The sequence below is a fragment of the Monodon monoceros genome, unplaced genomic scaffold, assembly GCF_005190385.1.
Source record: "Monodon monoceros isolate NGI ecotype Baffin Bay Population unplaced genomic scaffold, NGI_Narwhal_1 Super_Scaffold_12, whole genome shotgun sequence".
Classification (NCBI taxonomy): Eukaryota; Metazoa; Chordata; class Mammalia; order Artiodactyla; family Monodontidae; genus Monodon; species Monodon monoceros.
In genome coordinates, this window is record NW_021703768.1 from 129829513 (window position 1) to 129852243 (window position 22731).

General features: G+C 37.9%; 1 protein-coding gene across 2 annotated transcripts in view; it reads right to left on the reverse strand.

Annotated features, from left to right (window-relative positions):
- The window catches only part of FAM114A2 (family with sequence similarity 114 member A2), a 38139-nt gene that overhangs the window by 9955 nt on the left and 5453 nt on the right, over positions 1-22731 (reverse strand). For both annotated transcript variants that reach the window (XM_029218516.1, XM_029218517.1), the window contains exons 5-12: positions 20762-20853; positions 19222-19356; positions 18568-18726; positions 17612-17735; positions 13999-14078; positions 6451-6573; positions 5824-5963; positions 2832-2904 (exon numbers count right to left, since the gene is read on the reverse strand). In XM_029218516.1, the coding sequence (XP_029074349.1) occupies positions 2832-2904; positions 5824-5963; positions 6451-6573; positions 13999-14078; positions 17612-17735; positions 18568-18726; positions 19222-19356; positions 20762-20853 (926 nt within the window). The remainder of the gene's footprint in view (positions 1-2831; positions 2905-5823; positions 5964-6450; positions 6574-13998; positions 14079-17611; positions 17736-18567; positions 18727-19221; positions 19357-20761; positions 20854-22731) is intronic.

Genomic DNA, 22731 nt, shown 5'->3' on the forward strand with positions numbered 1-22731 from the left:
TTGTAGTTTTTACTAACTTTAAAAAGTATATTCATTTTGGAAGGGAGATAGAAATGGTATATCTGACCACAAAAACTTTAGAAAAATTTTAAAACAAAATATACAGATATGAAACATGCGCTCAAAATACTCAACTCGTTTTTAAGATGGGCTGTTTGGAAAATGTGGAGACAAATAATGCAAATTTAATACTTGCATGTGTTAGCACCTTAGAGTTGACTTGCTGGGTTAAAGTATCTTTATGAAACACATGGAAAACTTTAGCCTCATAAGATTAACTTCAGGAAACCCAGAAGCTCTTTTAAAGAAAATACTATGAGGAAAAGAGAAACTATATCACAGAATTATCCCTTATAGGAAAAATCTAAACTCAAAGTGAGAAGAATTAATTTGGGCCATGCTCTTAACTAAAATAAATTTAAGGGCCCAGAATAACTTTGCTGCCACACTGACCCTTATACCCTTAACTACGAGCTGATTTTTTTTAATTGAGGTATAACTGACATACAACACTATACTAATTGCATATGTACAAACTAATGATTTACTATCTGCATACATGGCAAAATGATGATAATAAGACCAGTCAACATCCATCACTATACACAGTGAAGTAATTTTTTTTCTCGTGATGACAACTTTTAAGACCTACTGTCTTAGCAACTTTCAAATATGCAATACAGTATTATTAACTATAGGTATCATGACGTACATGACATCCCCAATGCTGTACATGCTGTACATTATTTATTTTATAACTGGAAGTTTGTACCTTTTGATCCCCTTCACCCATTTCACCCAGCCCCCACCTTTGCCTCTGGCAACCACCTATCTGTTTTCTGTATGTATGAGTTTGGTGTACTACAAAGTGATTTTTATCTGTCCATTTAAAATGCCCTTGATTTTATGCCAATTCATGATTACTGATGTCTGAATCATCTTCCATAGTTCACACACCCTCAGTAAATTTTTACAATTCCTTAAAACAAAACAAAAAAACTTTAGCTTTAATTACAACTCTCCTACTGGCTGGCAACTGCAAACTATGAGAGTTGCCATAGTCTAAGTAAGGCGCTGCCCCTTTAAACTAGAATCCAACTTTGGGATTTTTATCTTATCAAGGTCTACATTCTCAGTACAGGTCTCGAGAGCGAGCAGCACAAAATATACTGAAGACTGTATAAAAAAGAACAACGAGTTGCAAAATTCAGTTAGACATAGACAAACTGATCCTAAAATTCATATGGAAATGCATAGGGCCCCCAATAGACAAAAAAATCTTGAAAAAGAAGAAGAAAGTTGGAAGACTTACACTTCTTGATTTCAAAACTTACTACAAAGCTACAGAAATCAAGACAGTATGGCACTGGCATAGGATACCACAGATCAATGGAACTGAAATAAGAGCCCAAAAACAAATCCCTATGACTATGGTCAATTGATTTTAGACAAAAAGGGCCAAGACAATTCAACAAGGAGAAACTTTTCAACAAATGGTGCTGGGACAACTGGATATCCACATGAAAAAAAAAATGTTGGGCCCCTACACAAAAATTAACTCAAAATATATAATAAACGTAAACATAAGAGCTGCAACATAAGACTCTTAGAAAAAAACATGAGTAAATCCTCATGATCTTGGGTGAGGCAATGATTCTTTAGATACAATACCAAAAGAACAAGTGATAAAAGAGAATATTGACAAGTTGGACTCTATCACTATTCACTATCAAGAAAGTGAAAGGACCGCCCATGGACTGGGAGAAAATATGTGCATATCATATATCTGGTAAGGAACTTGTATCCAGAGAAAATAAAGAACTTCTATAACTCAATAATAAATAGTAAATAATAAAAACACAAATAATTAAAATCAGAATAAATTATAAAATAAAAAACCCAATTTATAAAATAATAATAAAAAGACAACCCAATTTAAAAATAGGCAAAGGACTGGAAAAGACACTTCTCTATAGAAGACATACAAATGGCTAACAAGCATGTGAAAAGATGCTCAACATCATCAGCCATCAGGGAAATGCAAATAAAACCCATAATGAGATAACACTTCATACCTACTAGGTCTGGTAAAAGTTTAAAAAACAAAAACAAAAACACAAAACCAGACAACAGCAAGTGTCAACAAGGATGTGGAGAAACTGGAACTCTCATACATTGCTGGCAGGGGTGTAAAATGGTGCAACTACTTTGGAAAACAGTCTGACAGTTCCTTAATGGTCCATATTACCCATATGACCCAGAAATTCCACTCCTAGCTATCCACCCAAGAGAAATAAAAACATACATGCATGCTCATAGTAACATTATTCATTACAACCAAGAAGAGTAAACAATCCAAATGTCTATCAACTGATGAATAGATAAATGTGGTATATATCCATATGATAGAATGTTATTAGGTAATAAAAGGAAATACTGATACAATGTGGATGAACGTCAAAAACATTATGCTAAGTGAAAGAAAACAGACACAAAATACCATAATATTGTATGATCCCATTTATATTAGATGCCCAGAATAGGCAAATTTATAGACAGAAAGTAGATTAGTGTTGCTTAAGGCTAGAAGAATGTGGAGGGGAAGGGAATGGTAAGTGACTGCCAATGGTATGAGGTTTTCTGGGAGATGATGAAAACGATCTAAAATTAGATTTTGGTGACTGTTGCATGGCTCTGTAAATATATTAAAAACCATTGAAACGTACACTTAAATGGGAAAAATTTTATGATATGTAAACTATATCTTAATAAAGCTGTTCTAAAAACAAAACAAAACAGACATTAGCTCAATAAAAATCATGAATTCTTACCCCAGCAGTTGTTAGGCAGGTGGTGAACTCTTTAGACAGAGAGGACAACTCTTTACACAACACAACTGTCATCCTAGGAAAGAAGGGAAAAAAGAAGAAACAGGTCCTAGGTCCCCATATATGTTCCAACAGGTCCTAGGTCCCCATATATGTTCAACTACATATATGGGGACCCATGTTATAGGAAGAGAAGGTTCAGTCCTTAGAGAAATACTTTTCTACAAAATTCTCTAGAAAATACTATGCTTTCAAATTAAATCAAAGGAAATAACTAAGATACATTTTAAGGAGACAAGGTCGTACTTAAAAGATCCTACATTCCATTTAGAAATATAGTTAAATTAAATATTTATTCACTCATTCAACAAATACTTACTGAAAGGCTTCTATGTACCAGGTACTTCTGAGCACTGGGGATATATTAGTAAACAAGCAAAGCACCAGTTTTCATGAATACTAACTTACTTGCTGATTGACAGGGATACTATAAATATAGAAAGAGATGGATGTTTGTATATGTTTATAGTTATATATGTATACATTTATACACACACAAAAGTATACATATATTTATATATATAATATGTACTAGATGGTGATATGAAAGCAAGTAAAGAATTCTAAAATGTAACAGGGAAATGCAAATCAAAGCCACATGAGGCAGCAACATGGATGGACCTACAGATCGTCATACTGAGTGAAGTAAGTCAGACACAGAATGACAAATATTATATAATATCGCTTATATGTGGAATCTTAAAAAAAAAAGAGTAAAAATGAACTTATTTACAAAACAGAAGTAGAGTCATGGATGTAGAAAACAAACTTATGGTTACCAGGGGATGTGGAGCGGGGGGGTGGTGGGGGTGGAGCGATAAACTGGGAGGTTGGGACTGGTGAATACACACTACTATATATAAAATAGATAACTAATAATAACCTGCTGTACAGCACAGGGAACTCTACTCAATACTCTGCAATAGCCTACATGGGAAAATAATCTCCAAAAAAAAGAATGGATGTATGTATATGTATAACTGATTTACTTTGCTGTACAGCTGAAACTAGCACAACATTGTAAATCAACTATACACCAATAAAAATTTAAAAAACAAACAAAAAAACACACGAGATATCATCTCACACCTGTCAGAATGGCTATCAACAAAAAGAACACAAATAACAAATGTTGGTGAGGATATGGAAAAAAGGGAACCCTTGTACACTGTTGGTGGGAATGTAAATTGGTGCAGCCATTGTGAAAAGTAGTATGGAGGTTTCTCAAAAAACTAAAAATAGAACTACCATATGACCCAGGAATTCCACTCCTGGGTATATATCAAAAAAACAAAAACACTAATTCGAAAAGATACATGCGCTCCAATGTTCACAGCAGCATTATTCACAATCGCCAAGATATGGAAGTAACCTAAGTGTCCATCAACAGATGAATGGATAAAGAAGATGTGGTATATATACACAATGGAATACTACTCAGCCATAAAAGAGAACGAAATTTTGCCATCTGCAGCAACATGGACGGACTTGGAGGGCATTTATGCTAAGTGAAATAAGTCAGACAGAGAAAGACAAATACTGTATGAAATCACTTATATGAGGAATCTAAAAAATACAACAAACTAGTGAGTATACCAAAAAAGAAGCAGACTCACAGATATGGAGAACAAACTAGTGGTTACCAGTGGGGAGATGGAGGGAGGGGCAATATAGGGGTGGGGAAGTGGGAGGTACAAACTACTGGGTGTAAGACAAGCTCAAGGATGGGGAATATAGCCAATATTTTGTAATAACAACATGGGGAATATAACCAATATTTTGTAATAACTGTGAATGGAAGGTAACCTTCAAAAATTTTATAAGACTTTTTTTATTAAAAAATAAATTAAAAAATAAAACAAAATAAAAATCCTACCCTTGAGGAGGTTAAACTGATCAATGTAATAGTGAATTAGAGTTAGAGAAAAGAAAAAAAGAATGAGAAAATGGTAGAAGATAGTATTAGATAGGGTGGTGAAAAAGGATCCTCTAAGAAGTAAAGGAAATTCAGTGAAGGAAAGAGCCATGACTGGAAGAACATTCCATGCAGTAGAAATAGCTAGTTTTCCAAAGAATAGTCTGCTTTGGGATTGTGAATCCCTCATCCTAAGGATGTTTAAGACAAAACTAGGCCCCTCCTTACGGGATGTTGTAGAGGGGCAGTGAAACCGTAGGTGAAGAAATGGCTGAGAGAACATCAAGGGTCCCTTCCAATCCTAACACACTAGACACTCTCACTCATGTTTTTTCCTCCAATGAAAATTCTCATTATTTAATTAGGAGATTTATTTAGAAAACAGTAGGGTTTTTTTTCCTCCTGTGACTACCTACATTCTATCATTTTTCAAATTTTTGTTCAAAACCAGCAATATACTGGAAAAATACGGTTTGAAACTTAGATAGACCTGGGTTTAAATCCCAGTCTGCACAACCTGGGCATAATTTACTTAACTTCTCTTATGTTTGTGTTTCCTCATTTTTAAAGCTGGACTGATTATTTATCTTGAGGGTTGTTTTTAAAGATTAGAAATGATACACATAAATCCCTTAGCATGGCACCTGGCGTATAATTAGCACTCAATAACCAACAACTGTTATTAAGAACTGAGGTTATTAGAACTATTTTCTGTTTTCACTTATGCAAAATTCTACTTCAATTAAGGTCAGTGATCTGAAAAAAAAAAAACTAGTTTTCCGAGTATGAGTTGGTTAATAAAAAAGGGCAGATTTATAATATAGATTTATGGCTCAATGAAAATAAACAACACCCTTGGCTACTTATTAACTAAAACCCAAAATGAACAAACCTCTAAGATGTGAATGGTGCAATGTGAACAGCATCTTACTGAGAGGAAAGTTTCTAAAACTTTGGAAAGAAACTAAGAAAACTCTTTCAGCAAACTGTATCATTTAGAGGGATACTCATTACACTTACTGGGAAAGGGCTCTGCTCCTTTCTATGGCTGTTACTTCCTGCTTCCTGCCATGCAGAACCAGAGCCGCTGTTTTGTGAAACAGTTCAATTGAGCAGGCAGTCAGTTCTGCTAGGCTCCTGATTGCAAATGCATGGATATCCTGGACGGAAAAACAAAACAAAGCATAACAACACAGAGCATTGTTTTTTTAAATACAAGAGGAAATGACACCACCCTGCTTCTCCCATACTGAAGTATACGATATCTTGAAAGCAACAGAGACTAACAGCTGCCCTTCAATAAACCTCCTCTTCTTCCATAGTAGCTATATAATTTTATAACTGGGCTCATAGCTATAAAAACAGAGGCTCCCCTGAAGTCAGGTGTGACCATGTGACTAAGTTTTAGCCAAAAGATTTGAATAAAAAGTGTCATGTGCAGCTTCTGGGAACCTTCTCATGACGCCACATACATGCACCCTATGTCTCTTTTTCTTCACTCCTTGCATCCTATAGTCTAGAACTAAGATGTTGCGATCTTGGATCACAAGGTAGAAATTATGGATAGCAGTACAACAAAATAGGTGCTTACGTCCCTAATTGCGATACCACATTGAAAAAAAAAAAAGCCTTAGTTGTTTTCATTACCTCTATTGAATTGTTATTGATTTGCTCAATTTTTTCTGCTTCCAACTGTTTTTTTCCTTCTTCCTTCTCTTCTAATGGTTTGGCCAGAGATGTCCTGATCCATTCACAGGCTGTATTTCTTGCCTAAATAAGAAAAAGATTATAGTTGGCCCTCCATCTACACAGCTTCCACATCTTCAGATTCAACCAACCACAGTTTGAAAATATTCGGAAAAAAAAAAAAATCCAAAAAGTTCCCAAAAGCAAAACCTAAATTTGCCAAGTGCTGGCAACTTAAATAGCATTTACATTGTATGTACAACTATTTGCACAGCATTTACACTGTATTAGGTATTATAAGCAATCAAGAGGTGATTTAACATATACCAGAGGATGTATGTAGGTTATATGCAAATACCACACCATTTTATATCAGGGACTTGAGCATCCCTCAATTTTGGTATCAACAGGGGGCCCTGGAACCAGGATACCTCTGAGGATATCAAGGGATGACTGTACAGTCCATCAGCAATTCGATTCAGCTCACCAAGATTACTGTGCACCCACCAGGAACATTTTAGCATCATGGAAGTCAGTGTTCTTGTTCTCACCCAAATAAACATACCATCTAGCTTTTCAGAACTTAACTTACTAGATCTCCTTACAACACTTAACATTTGTGACCACACATTCCCTCTAATCCTTTGGCTTTTTTTAAACTGAGGTGTACCTTACACACAGTAAAGTGCGCAAATCTTCAGAGCATGACAGGTTACATGTGTATATGCCTGTGTAACTGTGACCCAGATCAGGATACAGAACTTTCCCATCACTCTAGGAAGTCCCCCATACCCCTTCTTAGTCCCAAATACCAGCCTTGGCTCTCTACTTATCTCACCCTACTCCCTCCCCTCTCCATCGATCCTATTTCAGTAATTTTAACTATTCCCTACCTGCTGCTGACTCCTGAATCCTTATTTCCAGCACTAACTTCTGAAAACAACATATTCCAACTCCCTTCTGGACATACACATCAGGATATCCTATAGGCATCTGTCTCACATATAACATGTGCAAAATTTAAATTCATCATCTTTCTCTCCCTATCCCTAAATTTTTCATCCTCTCTTATTCCCTTGAGCTTTAGAAGAACCACCATATACCAGTCATCCAAGCCAAAATACACGAGCCATCCTAGATTCTTCCTTTCCAATCACCAAGATAGTCTGATTTTACCGTATGTATTTCTCCACCTTGCTCTTCCTCTCTATTACCACCACTTAAGTTCAAATCTACTCTATGGCAAGAGCACTCTGATTGGTCTCCCTGCTTCTGATATGGCTCCTCTTAAATCCATCTTCCATAATGGTACCAGTGATCTATCTAAGCCCATAGCTGATCACTCTGCTTTTCTTCAATGGCTCTCCATCCACTAGATCATGCTCTTTGACATGATCTAAAAAATGCCCATGACCTACTCTACCTACTTCTCTAGCTTCATCTCTTACCACTTCCCACTTTATGATCTGGTAATAATGACCTGTAATATGCCTGTTCTTTGTTCATGGTATTCCCTTAGTCCAAAGTGTCATTTCCATTTTTTTTTCCCTAAATCAAGGCAACTCAATTTTTTTTCAATCCTCCACCCAAACACTGTCTGCTCCAAGTAACTTTCAAAGGCATCCCAGGAGATTGGGCACCTCAACAACCCTTTTCTGTACGTCCACAGTCCCCTAAGTACACCTTCAACTTAGTACTTACCAAAATACACTGGAGTTAACTATGTGTTATCTCCTAAATAAACTACATTATTACAGAACAGTGGTAGTATCTTATTTGGATTAGTGCACCCAGATGTTCCCTATAGCGTTGAGAGATATCTACTGTTTTTACCTAGTTGGCATATATATCTCCTTTCTTTTGGTAGTAAGTTCTAGATTTTTCTCAGTTCATGTGGTTTGGATGGGGTTACTTTCATCCTCTGACTCCAAGGGTTGGCAAATGATTCAGGTTTAGCTACCAAGAAATTAATCCCCCTGTCTATACAGTAATTAGTTCATGGATGGAAAAGTGACCCAAGCTAGGTCAATGGGCATCAGCCTCAGGACATCTCATAAAATTACTGGGAAAGGGAAGTCCTCTTTCTGTTGGAGTTACTCAACTGGAAAAAGTCTCCTGAAGCTGCCAGTAATCATCTTACCATCATGTGGAAAAGCATCCCTAAGAATGAACAGAAGAAAGCAGAGTCAAGAGATGGAGAATGGACAAGTTTCTGGGTGGAGAGCCATGCCTGAAGCCAGTGTTGCCCCTTAGTTTTCTAGTTCCATGAGCTAATAAATGTGCCTTTTTCTTAAGCCAGTCTGACTTGAGTTTCTGTCATTTGCAACTGAGAAGAGTCCTGGTTTCTAATGAAATGTTTACTGTCATTAAATTAAGTCTCCCACTTGAGTAACTTTATATACACAGAATGTGTTCAGAGCTGTAACCAGGCAATAGGAATCCAGAGAAGACGTTGAGAGTCATTCCAACTGAAAACTGAGAGAATCACAGGCTTTATTACAGACATAGTATTGGGGCTGAGCCTTTAAGGATCAATAAGTGGGGCTACACCCAAGGGTACAACATGAATGAGCTAGAGCACAATCTATGAACCCAGACAAAAAACAGACATTGATTTATGTGAGATGGAAAAAAGAAGAAAAATAGAGAGATATAAGGCCACATAAAACAAAAAGAAATCTGATACTATAAATTTAACTTACTTGGAGATATTTTAGTAGGCATAATACATACTCAAAATAACCTAATAAATACATTAAGTTATTATAATCTATTGTGCCAACTCAATGTAATTTATCATCCCTTTCAAAAAATATCAATGCTTGGGACTTCCCTGGTGGCGCAATGGTTAAGAATTTGCCTGCCAATGCAGGGGACACAGGTTCGATCCCTGGTCTGGGAAGATCACACACGACGCAGAGCAACTAAGCCCGTGCGCCCCAACTACTGAGCCTGCGCTCTACAGCCCACGAGCCACAACTACTGAGCCTGCGTGCCACAACTACTGAAGCCCACGCACCTAGAGCCTGTGCTCCATATAAGAGAAGCCACTGCAATGAGAAGCCCACACACTGCAACGAAGATGAGCCCCTGCTCGCCGCAACTAGAGAAAGCCTACACACAGCGACAAAGACCCAACGCAGCCAAAAATAAATTAAATAAATTAAAAAATAACCAAACCAAGGGCTTCCCTGGTGGCACAGTGGTTGAGAGTCTGCCTGCTGATTCAGGGGAGGCGGGTTCGTGCCCCGGTCCGGGAGGATCCCACGTGCCACGGAGCAGCTGGGCCCGTGAGCCATGGCAGCTGAGCCTGAGCGTCTGGAGCCTGTGCTCCACAACGGGAGAGGCCACAACAGTGAGAGGCCCGTGTACAGCAAAAACAAAAAAACAAACAAAACAAAACAAAACCAATGCTAGCCGCCCTCCACACCCAGAATTCAGTCTGGAACGTCCCACTGACGAGATCTAGAGACTTTGGAATTAAAAGGCACCTTTGAGCTTAGCTTCTCCAACAACTTATTTTTTTTTCCAGCTCAAAAAAAATGAGGCCTGGAGAACAAATGAGATTTGCCTACATCACATGTGAGAGTCACAATAAGAATCAGAACTGTGTTCTCAGACTTTTGCTTCACTGCTTTTCCCCTGCATCATACAGACTCTCATATAAATTCTGGGAAATAATCAGGCCCTGATCCTTAATCATTCTACATCTTAAGTCTCAACACCCAAAATATAAACAATACAAAGACTACTTTTAGAGAATGATTAGGACTACCAGATAGGTAAGGGGTTACTTTTTAAAAACAATTTATTTATTATGATGATCTATTTGAGCAGAGAAACTATGTCTCTTTCATTACTGTTTCCCTAGCACCTAGGAAAATAAAGGTTTATTGTATATATGTTTATCAAACATCTAAATGTATAACATACTGACCTAGCTTCTTTAGGACCATAAACAGTGAGTATTTACTACGGGCCAGGCACTTTTAAGAGCTCTGTGTGTATTAACACATTAAATCCTCACAGGAACCCTACATTATCCCTACCTCACAGACAGAGAAGCTGAGGCACAGAGAGGTTAAGCAACTTGCTTAAGACCACACAGAAAGTAAAAGATGGCAAAGCTGGGATTTTAAGAACTGATAAAGCACAGAGCCAGTCTTGAAGAAATTTAAGTTTTAGAATGGGAGGTAAGATACACACATTTAAAAACAAACAGGGGCTTCCCTGGTGGCACAGTGGTTGACAGTCCGCCTGCCAATGCACGGGACGCGGGTTCGTGCCCCGGTCTGGGAAGGTCCCACATGCTGCAGAGCAGCTGGGCCCGTGAGCCATGGCCGCTGAGCCTGCGCATCCAGAGCCTGTGCTCTGCAACGGGAGACGCCACAACAGTGAGAGGCCTGCGTACCGCAAAACAAAACAAAACAAACAAACAAAAACCAATGATAATTTTATGAAAATACGTTTGCACACAGTTAAGTGAATAAAGTGCTGAAGAATACATATATCAATAGTATGTTAACTTTTATATAAGAAGGAGATAAGAAAATATATCTGCTTGTCTTTAAATATATATCTGCTTATCTAAAAAAGAAACACAGGAAGGATATGCTGGAAAACAAGAAAGTTTAGTATCTAAAAGGAGAGGGAAGAGTGAAGTGGGTGGGAATTGAGAGGAAGTGACACTTCTGAATATATTTTTTGTACAGTTTTGACTTTTGAAAACATATTAATATTCTATATATTCAAAGATGAAATTAAATTAACATGGGGAGACAATAAATATAACGTAATTTTTTTTATAGTTTGGTTTTATAGTAGTATGGGCAAAGCAAGGGAAACATTTCAGATGCATTACAGGACTAGGGAAATTAGGAAATGCAGTAATGTTGTTGGGAGACAGAGTTCTTACTATGAAAAAGAGATACAAATGTATAATGGGGAGAGGCAAGGAAGAACCTGTAAGAATGGACTGAAACTGGAGTTATCAGTGTGGACTCATGATCTCTAAAATATGTATGTGAGCATATACATGGACACACACACACACACACACACACACACACACACACACACACACAGGTGCACGTATGTGTACTTGAATACATTTCCTAGGCCAACAGGGCCTAGAAGCAAAGATACCCCAAGCGATGAGCACACCTAGCATCCAGGTTTTGTCCTGTAATATCAAAAAGGAACCATGGCTCCTTGAAGAAAAGGTTCATTCTGGAGAGAAATATGGAAGGTACAAGATCTCGTTATGCCAGAAAATAAGGAAATATTCAAATAACGGGGGCATGTCACACAGGAGTCAGCTTGAAGGACAATTTGAACAGCAAAATAATTAAGGACAGTAATGAATTACAAACCAATGGGGGAAAAAATAGAAACCCATGAGACCATATCAATAACAAACAGATAATAAAGAGATAAGGTGAGAAGGGAGAGCTCTTAATTCTAAGTAGAATGCCGAGAGCTCACTGGTAAATGTGGAGCATGTACTGGGATTGAAACAAATCATCATTCAGCAACCATCACAGTAAAGACTGGTGCAGCAAGAATATGAATAGTTGCTAAATCTAGGATGCTAAATTATGAGGAGCAGGATATTTGTATAGTCTTAAAATGTCTCCCCACAGAAAGCTCATTAGCAGCAAAGGAACAAAATCATAACTATACAGTGAGAAATCAGACGACACATCACCAATAAGGGACAATTGGACATCGTGTGCCTCTAGATATGGTACCCTGTGCAGGATACAACATCACTTACAAGAATGCATAACCTGATTTTAATCATGAGAAAACACCAGACAACACTCAAATGAGGAATACTCTACCTTTATAAAGGGGGAAGGGGCTTGTATTTCTCAAAAATGTCAAAATCATAAAAGACAAAGAAAAGCTAAAGAACTCTTCCAGATTAAAAGAGGCTAAAACAAACAAAAAAACAAAACAAAGCAAATATAGATTAAAAGAGACAAAGTACGTGACAACTGAATACAATTCGCAATCATGTACTGGCTCCAACATTAGAGGAAAAAGTTGGATATGAAGGACATTATCAGGTCAATTGACAAAACTAGAATGTGGACAACAGATTAAATAAAGTATGGTATCAATGTTAAATTTATTGCAGTTGATAATTCGTATGGTTATAGAAGGGAATATCCATATTCTTAGGAGATACATATTGAAATATTTAGGAGTACAGGGCTATAATGCTTACATCTTACTCTCAAAAAATAGTCCCAGGGACTTCCCTGGTGGTCCAGTGGTTAAGACACCACACATCCAGTGCAGGAGGGCATGGGTTCTATCCGTGGTTGGGGAACTAAAGATCCCGCATGCCACACAGTATGGCCAAAAAAAAAAAAAAGTCCCAATAATAGTAATAACGTGTGTGTGTGTGTCTATGGGGGAGGTGGAGAGGAAGGGATAGGAAGAGGGAAAGAGAACATATTTGCAAGCACAAATGATGAAGCAAATGCAGTGAAATGTTAATAGGTGTATCTGCATAAAAGCTATATGAATGTTGTTTGTACTTTTCTTGCAACTTTTTTCTAAGTTTGCTATTACTTCCAAAACAAAAAACACTGTAACACAAGCTAGAAAGTGCCATAAAGTGCTACAGACAAGATGAGGGAGAGGAGCTGCTGACGCAAGGTTCTGAAAAGCTTTCTTGGAGAATGCAGTGTTTTTAGTGGGCATGGGAGAGCAGGGTAACTTCCCTGAAGCATCCTATTCCTTACCAGGGGGTACGCAAGAGGTGACTCTGATGACTATACAATGGCTATCAGCTCTCCCTGGCCAGGAAGCAATGTGTGCTGCTGCTAACCGATTCTAAGATATTTCTCGAGAAGAGGGTGAAGAGGCAGCAAGCAGCCCAAGACCCAGAGAATACTGTCCCAAGAGCTGGCACTGGTGTATATGCTAGGTGGGTACTACCCTGGAAACAGTATCTCCCGACCCACTCTGAGCTTTGACTGAAGACAGCTCAGGCATCACTACCAAAGACCAGGGCTCAGGCCATGGACTCTCTCATTTCCACAAGCTAAGTGGTCATTATGTGAGTTACTGGGCTCTGGGAAATGGCAAACTCCAGCTACCTAAAGGCAGGGGCCACATCCCATCATCTCGGAATCACTCAGAGCCCTGAGAACAGTGAGCCCTCAATAGAGAACTAGCCCATTGGTATCATGATGGCTGATGAGTGCTGCCAACTTTAACTGACCAATGCTATGGCCTAACTTAAGCTTTCAGACAAGCAAAGCATTCCAAATGGAAACAGGTGAGGATGGCAGATGTGTTGGGGGGCTGGGGGTAAGGGGGTGCAGTGTGAGTTTAGCACACTAACCTGCAAGGCCAAGAGGGAGACAGGAGGTATGGAACTCAGAATATACCCTCGGTTTTGGTGACATCCTTGCCAGGAATTTACAACCTTACATTCTTTATCCACTAAATATATATGTAAAAAATTGAAAATCAGCAAGAAGGAAAACTTACCCTAGTAAGTTTCTCCGGTTTGGAGGAGACATGCAGCTGGGAAAATACCTCTGTTATCTCTTTGGTAAAGTCTTCATCCCCTAGAAAAACAAGTCCCACATAAAACACTGCAGAAAGACTGGTGAGGATCATTGCAGGGAGAGAGAAGAAGAATGATAGTAGCAGCTGTAGCAGTAAAAACAGCAGAAGTAAATTATATGAGCAAGGTGCTTTAGTGCTTACAGAATCCTTTTATGTATATTTTACTGATGAATTCTTCCAATAGGCTTCTAAAAAAAATGCATCATTATCCCATTTTCGAGATGAAGAAACTAGGGCTTGAAGAGGTTAATTTATATCCCCAAATCTCATAACAAATAAGGAGTCAAACCTTGGGCTTCCCACCCCCAGTCCACAGCCTATGCTCTTTGGATTACATCCTAGAAGTATGAATGGAAAAGTGATGAAAGCAGAGTACTAAGTGGGTAAGAGGCATGTGCTTCCAAAGAAATGGATTTAAGCTGGGACATAAAAAACAAGTACAAGTTAGCCAGGAGAATGGAAGAGCTTCAGGCAGAGAAAACAAGTACAAAGATCCAGAGGTGAAAGAAAGCATGGCAAGAAGTTTAACATGGTTGGGAGTGTCCTAATGGAAGAAAGAGAAGAGGGGTAGAATGAAGCTAGGAAAGTAAGCAGGATCCAGATAATAAAGGCCAACATAAACCATGGTGAAGAATTCAAACTTTTATTAAGAGAATGAGGAGCTGCTGAATAGTTTTATACAGAGACAGGTAAGTCCAATTAAAATTTTAGAAAGATCACTTTAGCTCCTGGTGGGAATGAAATAAAAAGAGAAACATGAAGGGAGGCAGGAAGCCTGAGGCAATATTCCAGGATCCAGATAAGAATAAGGGTAGGTAATAAGAAAGGAAGAGGATTCCAGAATGTTGGAAGGATAGTAAGGAAGCTTTGGAATAAGCTTGATGAGCGATGATGTGGAACATGGAATACTTAATACCTGAGAAACATGCAAACAAACAGGTGAGTCAAGATCAAAAACAATCAACACATCCAAACAAATGACAGGAAATGGCTCTTTTCCTCTCTATTCATCTAAATCCTATCCAATCTCCTCTTTGAAGCCCAGCCCAAGTTTTCTCTCCACCAAAGACTACGGACAGAAATCCTGTACACAGAAATCTCTTAGCACTTACAATCTATGTATTTCTTAGACACCAGTTCATGGTTACCAAGGCAAATTACTACTGCTTCATACATGCTTTCTCCCCAGAATCCTTAGGAAAAAAATCTGTCTTGGTTCTTCTCTCTCCATCTGCTCTTCTGTCCTCTCTTGGCATTCAAGGCAGAGAATTCAAAAGGTTTAGTGATCCCAGGTATAACATAGTTTGGGAAAAGCCGATCTCACTAAATGATACAACTGTGACCTATATAACTCATGTAAACAACTCCTAAATCATATTCTACTAAAAACCTGACTCTCAGGAAGGCATTTTGCTTTCCCAGTTAAGCTCTAAATTATGTGAGACAAGGGATGGATCTGAATCCAAGTGGGATGCAATCACCTCAAAGGGTTCACAAAAAATTGAGTGCAGGAGGAAAAAAATGCAACTTTTACTTGTAGTCATTTATCTCATTCTTCAAGAAGTACTTTTTTAGGATGTACTTTAGAATGTAAATAATATATTACTATGGTAGTATATGTGTATAATTTATACACATTCAAATATACACATATTGGGTCTAAGTGCTCAAAAACCTTTTACTGCTAAGCGTTGATCAAAAAATGTTTGCATTTGCAACATGTATAGATCTGGAGGGTATTATGCTTAGAGAAATAAGTCAGATAGAGAAAGACAAAAACTGTGTTATCACTTATGTGTGGAATCTAAAAAATAAAACAAATTAATATTTAAAAAAATAATAAGGTAAAATAAAATACAGGGGGAAAAAATGGAGATCCTTGTCGTGTACTCCCCAGAGACTTGAGCATAAAAAGCAGTTGTTGCATTAGAATAAAGCATGTAAGGATGGAAGGGAGACAGGTTTAGTGCTTTGGAGGGACTCAGGAGAGAGGCTGGCACCTCAAGCTGGAAGTCTCCTAAAAAAGTGAAGGCATTGAGTATATAAGATAGAGGGACAAGGGCTAAGGATGCTGATAGAAACTGAAGATGATCAACATCACCAGAACTAGGTTCTGTGGTTTTCTCTCCCCTCTGCTACCACTTTTTTAAAAAAAACTTCATTGAGATATAATTAAATACCAAGGTCAGTGTTGCATTCTCAACCAAAATCACTGCAGAGGGCCATTGGGAAGGGTGGCATGCAGCACTCCACTGCTATCTTTGCAGAATCCTGATCTCAGGCAAACAGGGAATAAAAATATTATAGACACAAATCCATCTGTTTAGAAATTCCCTTAGAGTCCTCTGAATGGTATTTAAAGATCAGGATTTCTGATCACTATGTGAAGCCAGATGTCAACTAAATTAAACAAATCCTGTTAGGCACTATGTACAAATAACCTTAATTAAGTTCATAAATAACCAGGGATTGTCACACCAGGGCTTAGTTAAGAACAATGGAGCAACTTAAGCAAATCAAAATTAATTTATAGGTTTCCTGCTAAGTGAGACTTTGAAAATGCAGATCTTTATTTATTTACTTACGCCATCCTAATAATGAAAATAATAGCCACCATTTGTTTAGTGTTTACTATGAGCCACACATTAAACATAATATTTAATTTAGTCCTTATAACAAACTGAGAGGAATTAGCTACCTCTACTCACCAGCTGATGAAGCAGACACTCAGGGTTAAGTAATTTCACAAAGTTGCATGGCTTAATAAATGGCAGATCTTGATTTAGAACCCAGGTCTAACTCCAAAACCCGTCCTTTTATCCACCATGCTTATTGCCTTCTCAATACCTCAAGACAGCTTTAAAAACTCATATTCAAAGACCATTTCATATCAGGACTCTTTTACATAGAGTAAGATACCATTTAGCAAGATATTACATAACCAGACAATTGGTTTCAGAAGATGTGGTATATATACACAGAAGGGACTACTACTCAGCCATAAAAAGAATGAAATATTGCCATTTGCACCAACATGGATGGACCTAGAGATTATCATACTAAGTGAAGTCAGAGAGGCAAACACAAATACTGTATGATAGCACTTTTATGTGGAATCTTAAAAAAAATAGTACACATGAATCTATATACAAAACAGAAACAGACTCACAGACACAGAAAACAAACTTATGGTTACCAAAGGGGAAAGGGGAAGGGGGGATAAATTAGGAATATGGGATTAACAGATACAAACTACTATACGTAAAACAGATAAGCAACAAGGATTTACTGTATAGCACAGGGAATTATATTCAATATCTTGTAATAACCTATAATGGAAAACAATCTGAAAAATATATGTATATAATTGAATTACTTTGCTATACACCTGAAACTAACACAATACTGTGAATCAACTACACTTCAATTTTAAAAAAAGAGTTAATTTAATTGGAGAGATTTATTTCAAGGACAATCACTGCATATAAACACACTACATCCCTCCCACTCAGATGCTGGATTTCCATGTTACCTTTCTTCTCTTCCTCCTCTTCCTCACAGAACTCTGCTAGGGAAAATGCTTCTTTGAGTTGCTCCAACTCACATTTTAGAGTCTCCAATTCTTCTCCACTTAGAGAATTAAGAATAGATTTCACCTGAATTGATATAAAATAGTAAGTGGGAGTATGAGAGAAAAAGAAAAACATTCTCAAATGAAGAGGCTATGGATCATATTAAAATTAAAAGTATGAGTTCACAGGCTCTTCCTCAAGAACCTTAATACAAGAGGCAGGTCATCAAAGAAAGGTACGGAGAATTGTGCTTCCAAAAATAATATAAGCAGAAATGTCTGGAAATTATTAGTGCTTAACAACAGCTTAGAAATTAGGAGGAAATGGAATAGTCTTGAATTAATTAAATGCTAACAGGTAACTGTATCCAAACTGGCAGCTTAAGCCGAAGAAACTTATAAAAAGAAAAAAAAAGAACAAGATGAAGGAAAAATAATAGATATGCTATTAAGACCTCTTTGTTAACCTGTCCTTTTTTTTTTTTTTTTTTTTTTTGCGGTACGCGGGCCTCTCACTGCTGTGGCCTCTCCCATTGCGGAGCACAGGCTCTGGACACACAAGCTCAACGGCCATGGCTCACAGGCCCAGCCACTCTGCAGCATGTGGGATCTTCCTGGACCGGGGCACGAACCTGTGTCCCCTGCATCAGCAGGCAGACTCCCAACCACTGCGCCACCAGGGAAGCCCAATCTGTCCATTTTTGTTTAAATTTAGAGAAACAACACTTGACTCATTCTATTTCTAGCAATTAGTTCAAAAATTAGTTTTTTTGTTTATTTTGGTATAGTATTTTCAGAGAGTCTCAAGCCTCTACCTGACATACATTTCATCCTCCAACTGCACAAAAGGAAAAGAAACTATGCAGTGTGCTTCTGCTTAAAGACTACTCCAGTTGAAATTTTTGGTTTGGAATTACCTTTATTTCACTTTCTCGGGAGAGCATCTCCAGAGCTTCTAGATGTGAAAGGCCTTGAAATTCATCAAAGAGTAGCCCATAATGAGTTTTCTTGTCCGTTTCCATGGTAACCTCATTGGTGGTCCATTGCTCTTCTTTCTTCTTCGCCTCTCTTAAAACCTGAAAGAGATCAAGGCATTACACTGCAACAAGTAACAAGAGCTTAAGGGTGAGTTCTGAAAGTCAAGGGAAGCAAACTGAGACGGGTAACACTGCCCTTTCATTCTTGGAATTGTGATTCAAATCGGATAGGCTCAGGAGCTGCAGGGAAAATATGATCACATAATTTGCTCCTAGACAGGGTAAATAACACCCCAGGAACCAGGTGTTTCTCTGACAGTGGTTTTACCATTAATCTAATAACAACCCTGAAAGGACTTGGCATCTTATATTGCACTGACAAGAGGCTCCTGTAGAAAGGAAACAGGAGGAAAAAAAAAGAACTGGGCATTTTTCTAAGCATTAGAGCTATGCATCCCCTTACCAAAAACAAAACAAAACAAAAAACAAAAAACAAAAAACACTGAAAAGTCCTCAAAAGGAAATAATAAGAAGGTCCCAAATTACCAAAGGCAAAAATACAGATCAAAATACAGACAGGAATGCAAACAGTACCTGAGACAGTGTGGAAGTCCGGTTCATCAGACCCTTGGTTCTTTTAAATCCAGGATCCCCTTCTGCTATTACATCCATTGTCTTTTTCCCAATGAATTCTAAGGCATCCAAACCCCCACTGATAACACTCTTTCCCTAGGAAACACATGCAACCTCATTACAATAATACTGAAAAAAGACACCTGCATGTTTTCATTTCATAAAATAGTGGCTAACAATAGCAACCACTGGCTAGAACAAGGAGCAACTAAAACAATCATACAGTGCTTGTGGGAATGTAAAGCAGTATACCCACTTTGGAATATTATTTGTCAGTATCTACTATAGCTAAACATGTGAATATCCTATGACCCAGCAACTCCACGCATGGTTAAATATTAAAAAAAAATGTGTAGAGGTTCATCAAAAGACATACAAGAACACCCATAGCAGTACTATTATAAAACCTAAAAGCTGGAAATTACTCCAATACTTACCAACCCTGGAATGAGTAAATGTTACATAGTCACTCGATGGAATACAACAAAGAAAATGGAATACACCACACAAACTATACTGTGGATAAATTATATAAACATAATGAGTGAAAAAAACTAGATACACTAGAGTACATTCTGTATGATTTTGTTCATATAGCAGGGAAAATTAATCTATGATGGCAGAAGACTGGATTGTGGTTATCTTAGACGGCAAGAGGGGGAGGCACAGAAGACTGGGAGACAGCACAGGGGAGACATCTGATATACCACCCTTCTGTTTCTTAGTCTGCATGTGCTCATGTCGTGAAAATTAAAACTGAACACTTATGATTTCACTCGTCTGTATACAGATTATACTTCAATAAAAAGTTAAAATTAAGGGCTTCCCTGGTGGTGCAGTGGTTGGGAGTCCGCCTGCCGATGCAGGGGACGCAGGTTCGTGCCCCGGTCCGGGAGGATCCCACATGCCGCAGAGCGGCTGGGCCCGTGAGCCATGGCCACTGGGCCTGCGCATCCGGAGCTGTGCTCCGCAATGGGAGAGGCCACGGCAGTGAGAGGCCCGTGTACCGCAAAAAAAAAAAAACACAAAAAAAACCACACAAAAGTTAAAATAAAAAAGTACTAGCTATCTATCCTCATGTAGGAAAGATATTAAGCTTCCTATTTAATCCTTTCAAAAATGTTTCTAATCATCTATAGTTTTATAAGTATTTATCATAAACATCTCATCTTCCCTTTGCCTAAAAGATATAATTATGACAAAAATATTTTTGTAAAGTAGAGATGTTTTTCTAGGGCCACCAAACTAAGAATTCTTAGTCCATAAAATATTAGGTACATTGCCTCTCTATTACTCTGCATTTCCTGCTCCCTCTTTTACTTCTTTTAAGTTTTCAAGTTAGCTCTCACTTTACCCTAAGATCAAAGTGAATGATCTTCAGCAATTTGAACTCCCATAAGAGGAATCAGTCCCCATGACTTTTCAAGGAAAAGAAAGAGAAAGAGACAAAAACCCATTATAATCATGGAAGGAAGCAGGCCACCTTGCAATTTTTACTCACTGTGCTCTGAACAGCAGTAGAGATGGTAGAGAATACCCCAAATGGTCCACTCATTGGAGAGGAGTTTTCATTCTCTTTGGCACTTGTCTCTCCTATAGTGGGGAAGGGATGTGTAAATATGAAGAGACAGTCCGTAAATAGTTTTGCTTTATTAGCATCTATATGAATTTTTAAAAATTACACTTTATTTCCAACACACAAGGCCTTAGTACTTTTTGTTTTATTATTTTAAACCATTTGCCTATTTTAAAATAAAAGTTAAGGCAGTTTTTCATTTTCATTTCAAAAACAAAATCCAGTCTTTTGAACAACCTATGACATATATAACAGACTATATACTGTGTGATTCCATTCATATGATCTTCTGCACAGGTAAAACCACAGGGTCAGAAAACAGATCAGTGGTTGCCAAGAGCTAAGAATAGGTGGAGGGGAATGACTACAAAGGGGCATGAGGGGATTTTTTTTTGGGGGGGGAGGAATGAAAATATTCTCAAGTCTTGTCTATACAAAAATAAGAAATATTCTATATCTGTATAATCACAATGGACTGTGATTACATAGCATAAACAGGACAGTATGTTTGTTAAAATATGTAAAACTATATACAGTTGGCCCTCTGTTCTATGGATGCTGAACCCGTGAATACTCATTTTGTATAAAGAACTTGAGCATCTGAGGATTTTGGAATCCATGGGGGGGGGCTCCGGGAACCAATCCCCCCATGGATATCAAGGGATCATTGTATCTAAAAAGAGTGAACTTTACGTAAATTATAACTCAATAAATGTGACTTTTTAAAAATCCAGTCTACTTTAAACTTTATCCTGGAAAATTATGCTTCTTCACAGGATTCAGACATGCATTACAAAGATTTGTTTAAAATCTGTTCTATTTTATTAACACTAAAATCTCTTACAGGAGATCAACAAATAATCTATTGTAGGGAGGACTTCTGCTTCCAACTATGATGGATTATCTGGTGTCAGACTTGCCCTTCTACCATAGCATCTAGAAAACTGGACAAATATAAGAAACAATTATCTCCAGACATTGGACTACAGACCATACTGTACTATGGTTCAGGAGAGAAGAGAAACAAATGATGAGAACTCTATGATTGGCTTGCTTTCCAGACCACAGCACAGGGAGGGGAAACCCAAGCAGAGCATGGCAGTCTTATTAAGTAGAAGAGACAGAGACTGGAATCTAGGAAAGCTGAAGCACCTGGAATTTGCAGGTCAGAGTACAAGCATACCTCATACCTTGTGCATGAAGCACAAGCACTTTATTGTGCTCTGCAGATATTGCTTTCTTTTTTTACAAACTGAAGGTTTGTGCAATCCTCCGCTGTCAGATAATGGTCAGTATTTTTCAGCAATGAGGTATTTTTTAATTAAGGTATATACATTATTCTTTTTGACATAATGCTACTGTACATTTAATAGCCTACAATATAGTATAAATTTTTATATGCACTGGAAAACCCAAAAAAGAATTTGTGAGACTCGTTTTTTGTGATATTCACTTTATTGCAGTGGTCTGAAACTGAATCCACAATATCTCCAAGGTATGCCTGTACTGGAGAGGAGGGAGATACAGAGGTAAAGAGTTCCAACTATCTACACAGGAGTGCCCTTGAGTCTTTGGCTGAATACTAAGCTGTTCCTGCACTGGAAAACTCCACGATACTGGGCAAAGAACTGCCATGGAGCTGTAAACTAAACAATGCCCAAAGCTCATGCTAGGCTGAGAGACATTTGACTTCCAACCAATCAAGTAGAGAGACCTAGTTAAACACCTGGAAATTAGGTAGCGACCTCAGAAGGGTCAGAGACTTGGTAGTTGATCTAAACTAGCACTTAACAATAACGGCTACTCTAGAAATCACGCTCAAGAAGTTTAAAATCGAGACCAAAAGATCAATCTAAGCTACAAATATCTTAACTGCCTTCCAAACAAAACTCACA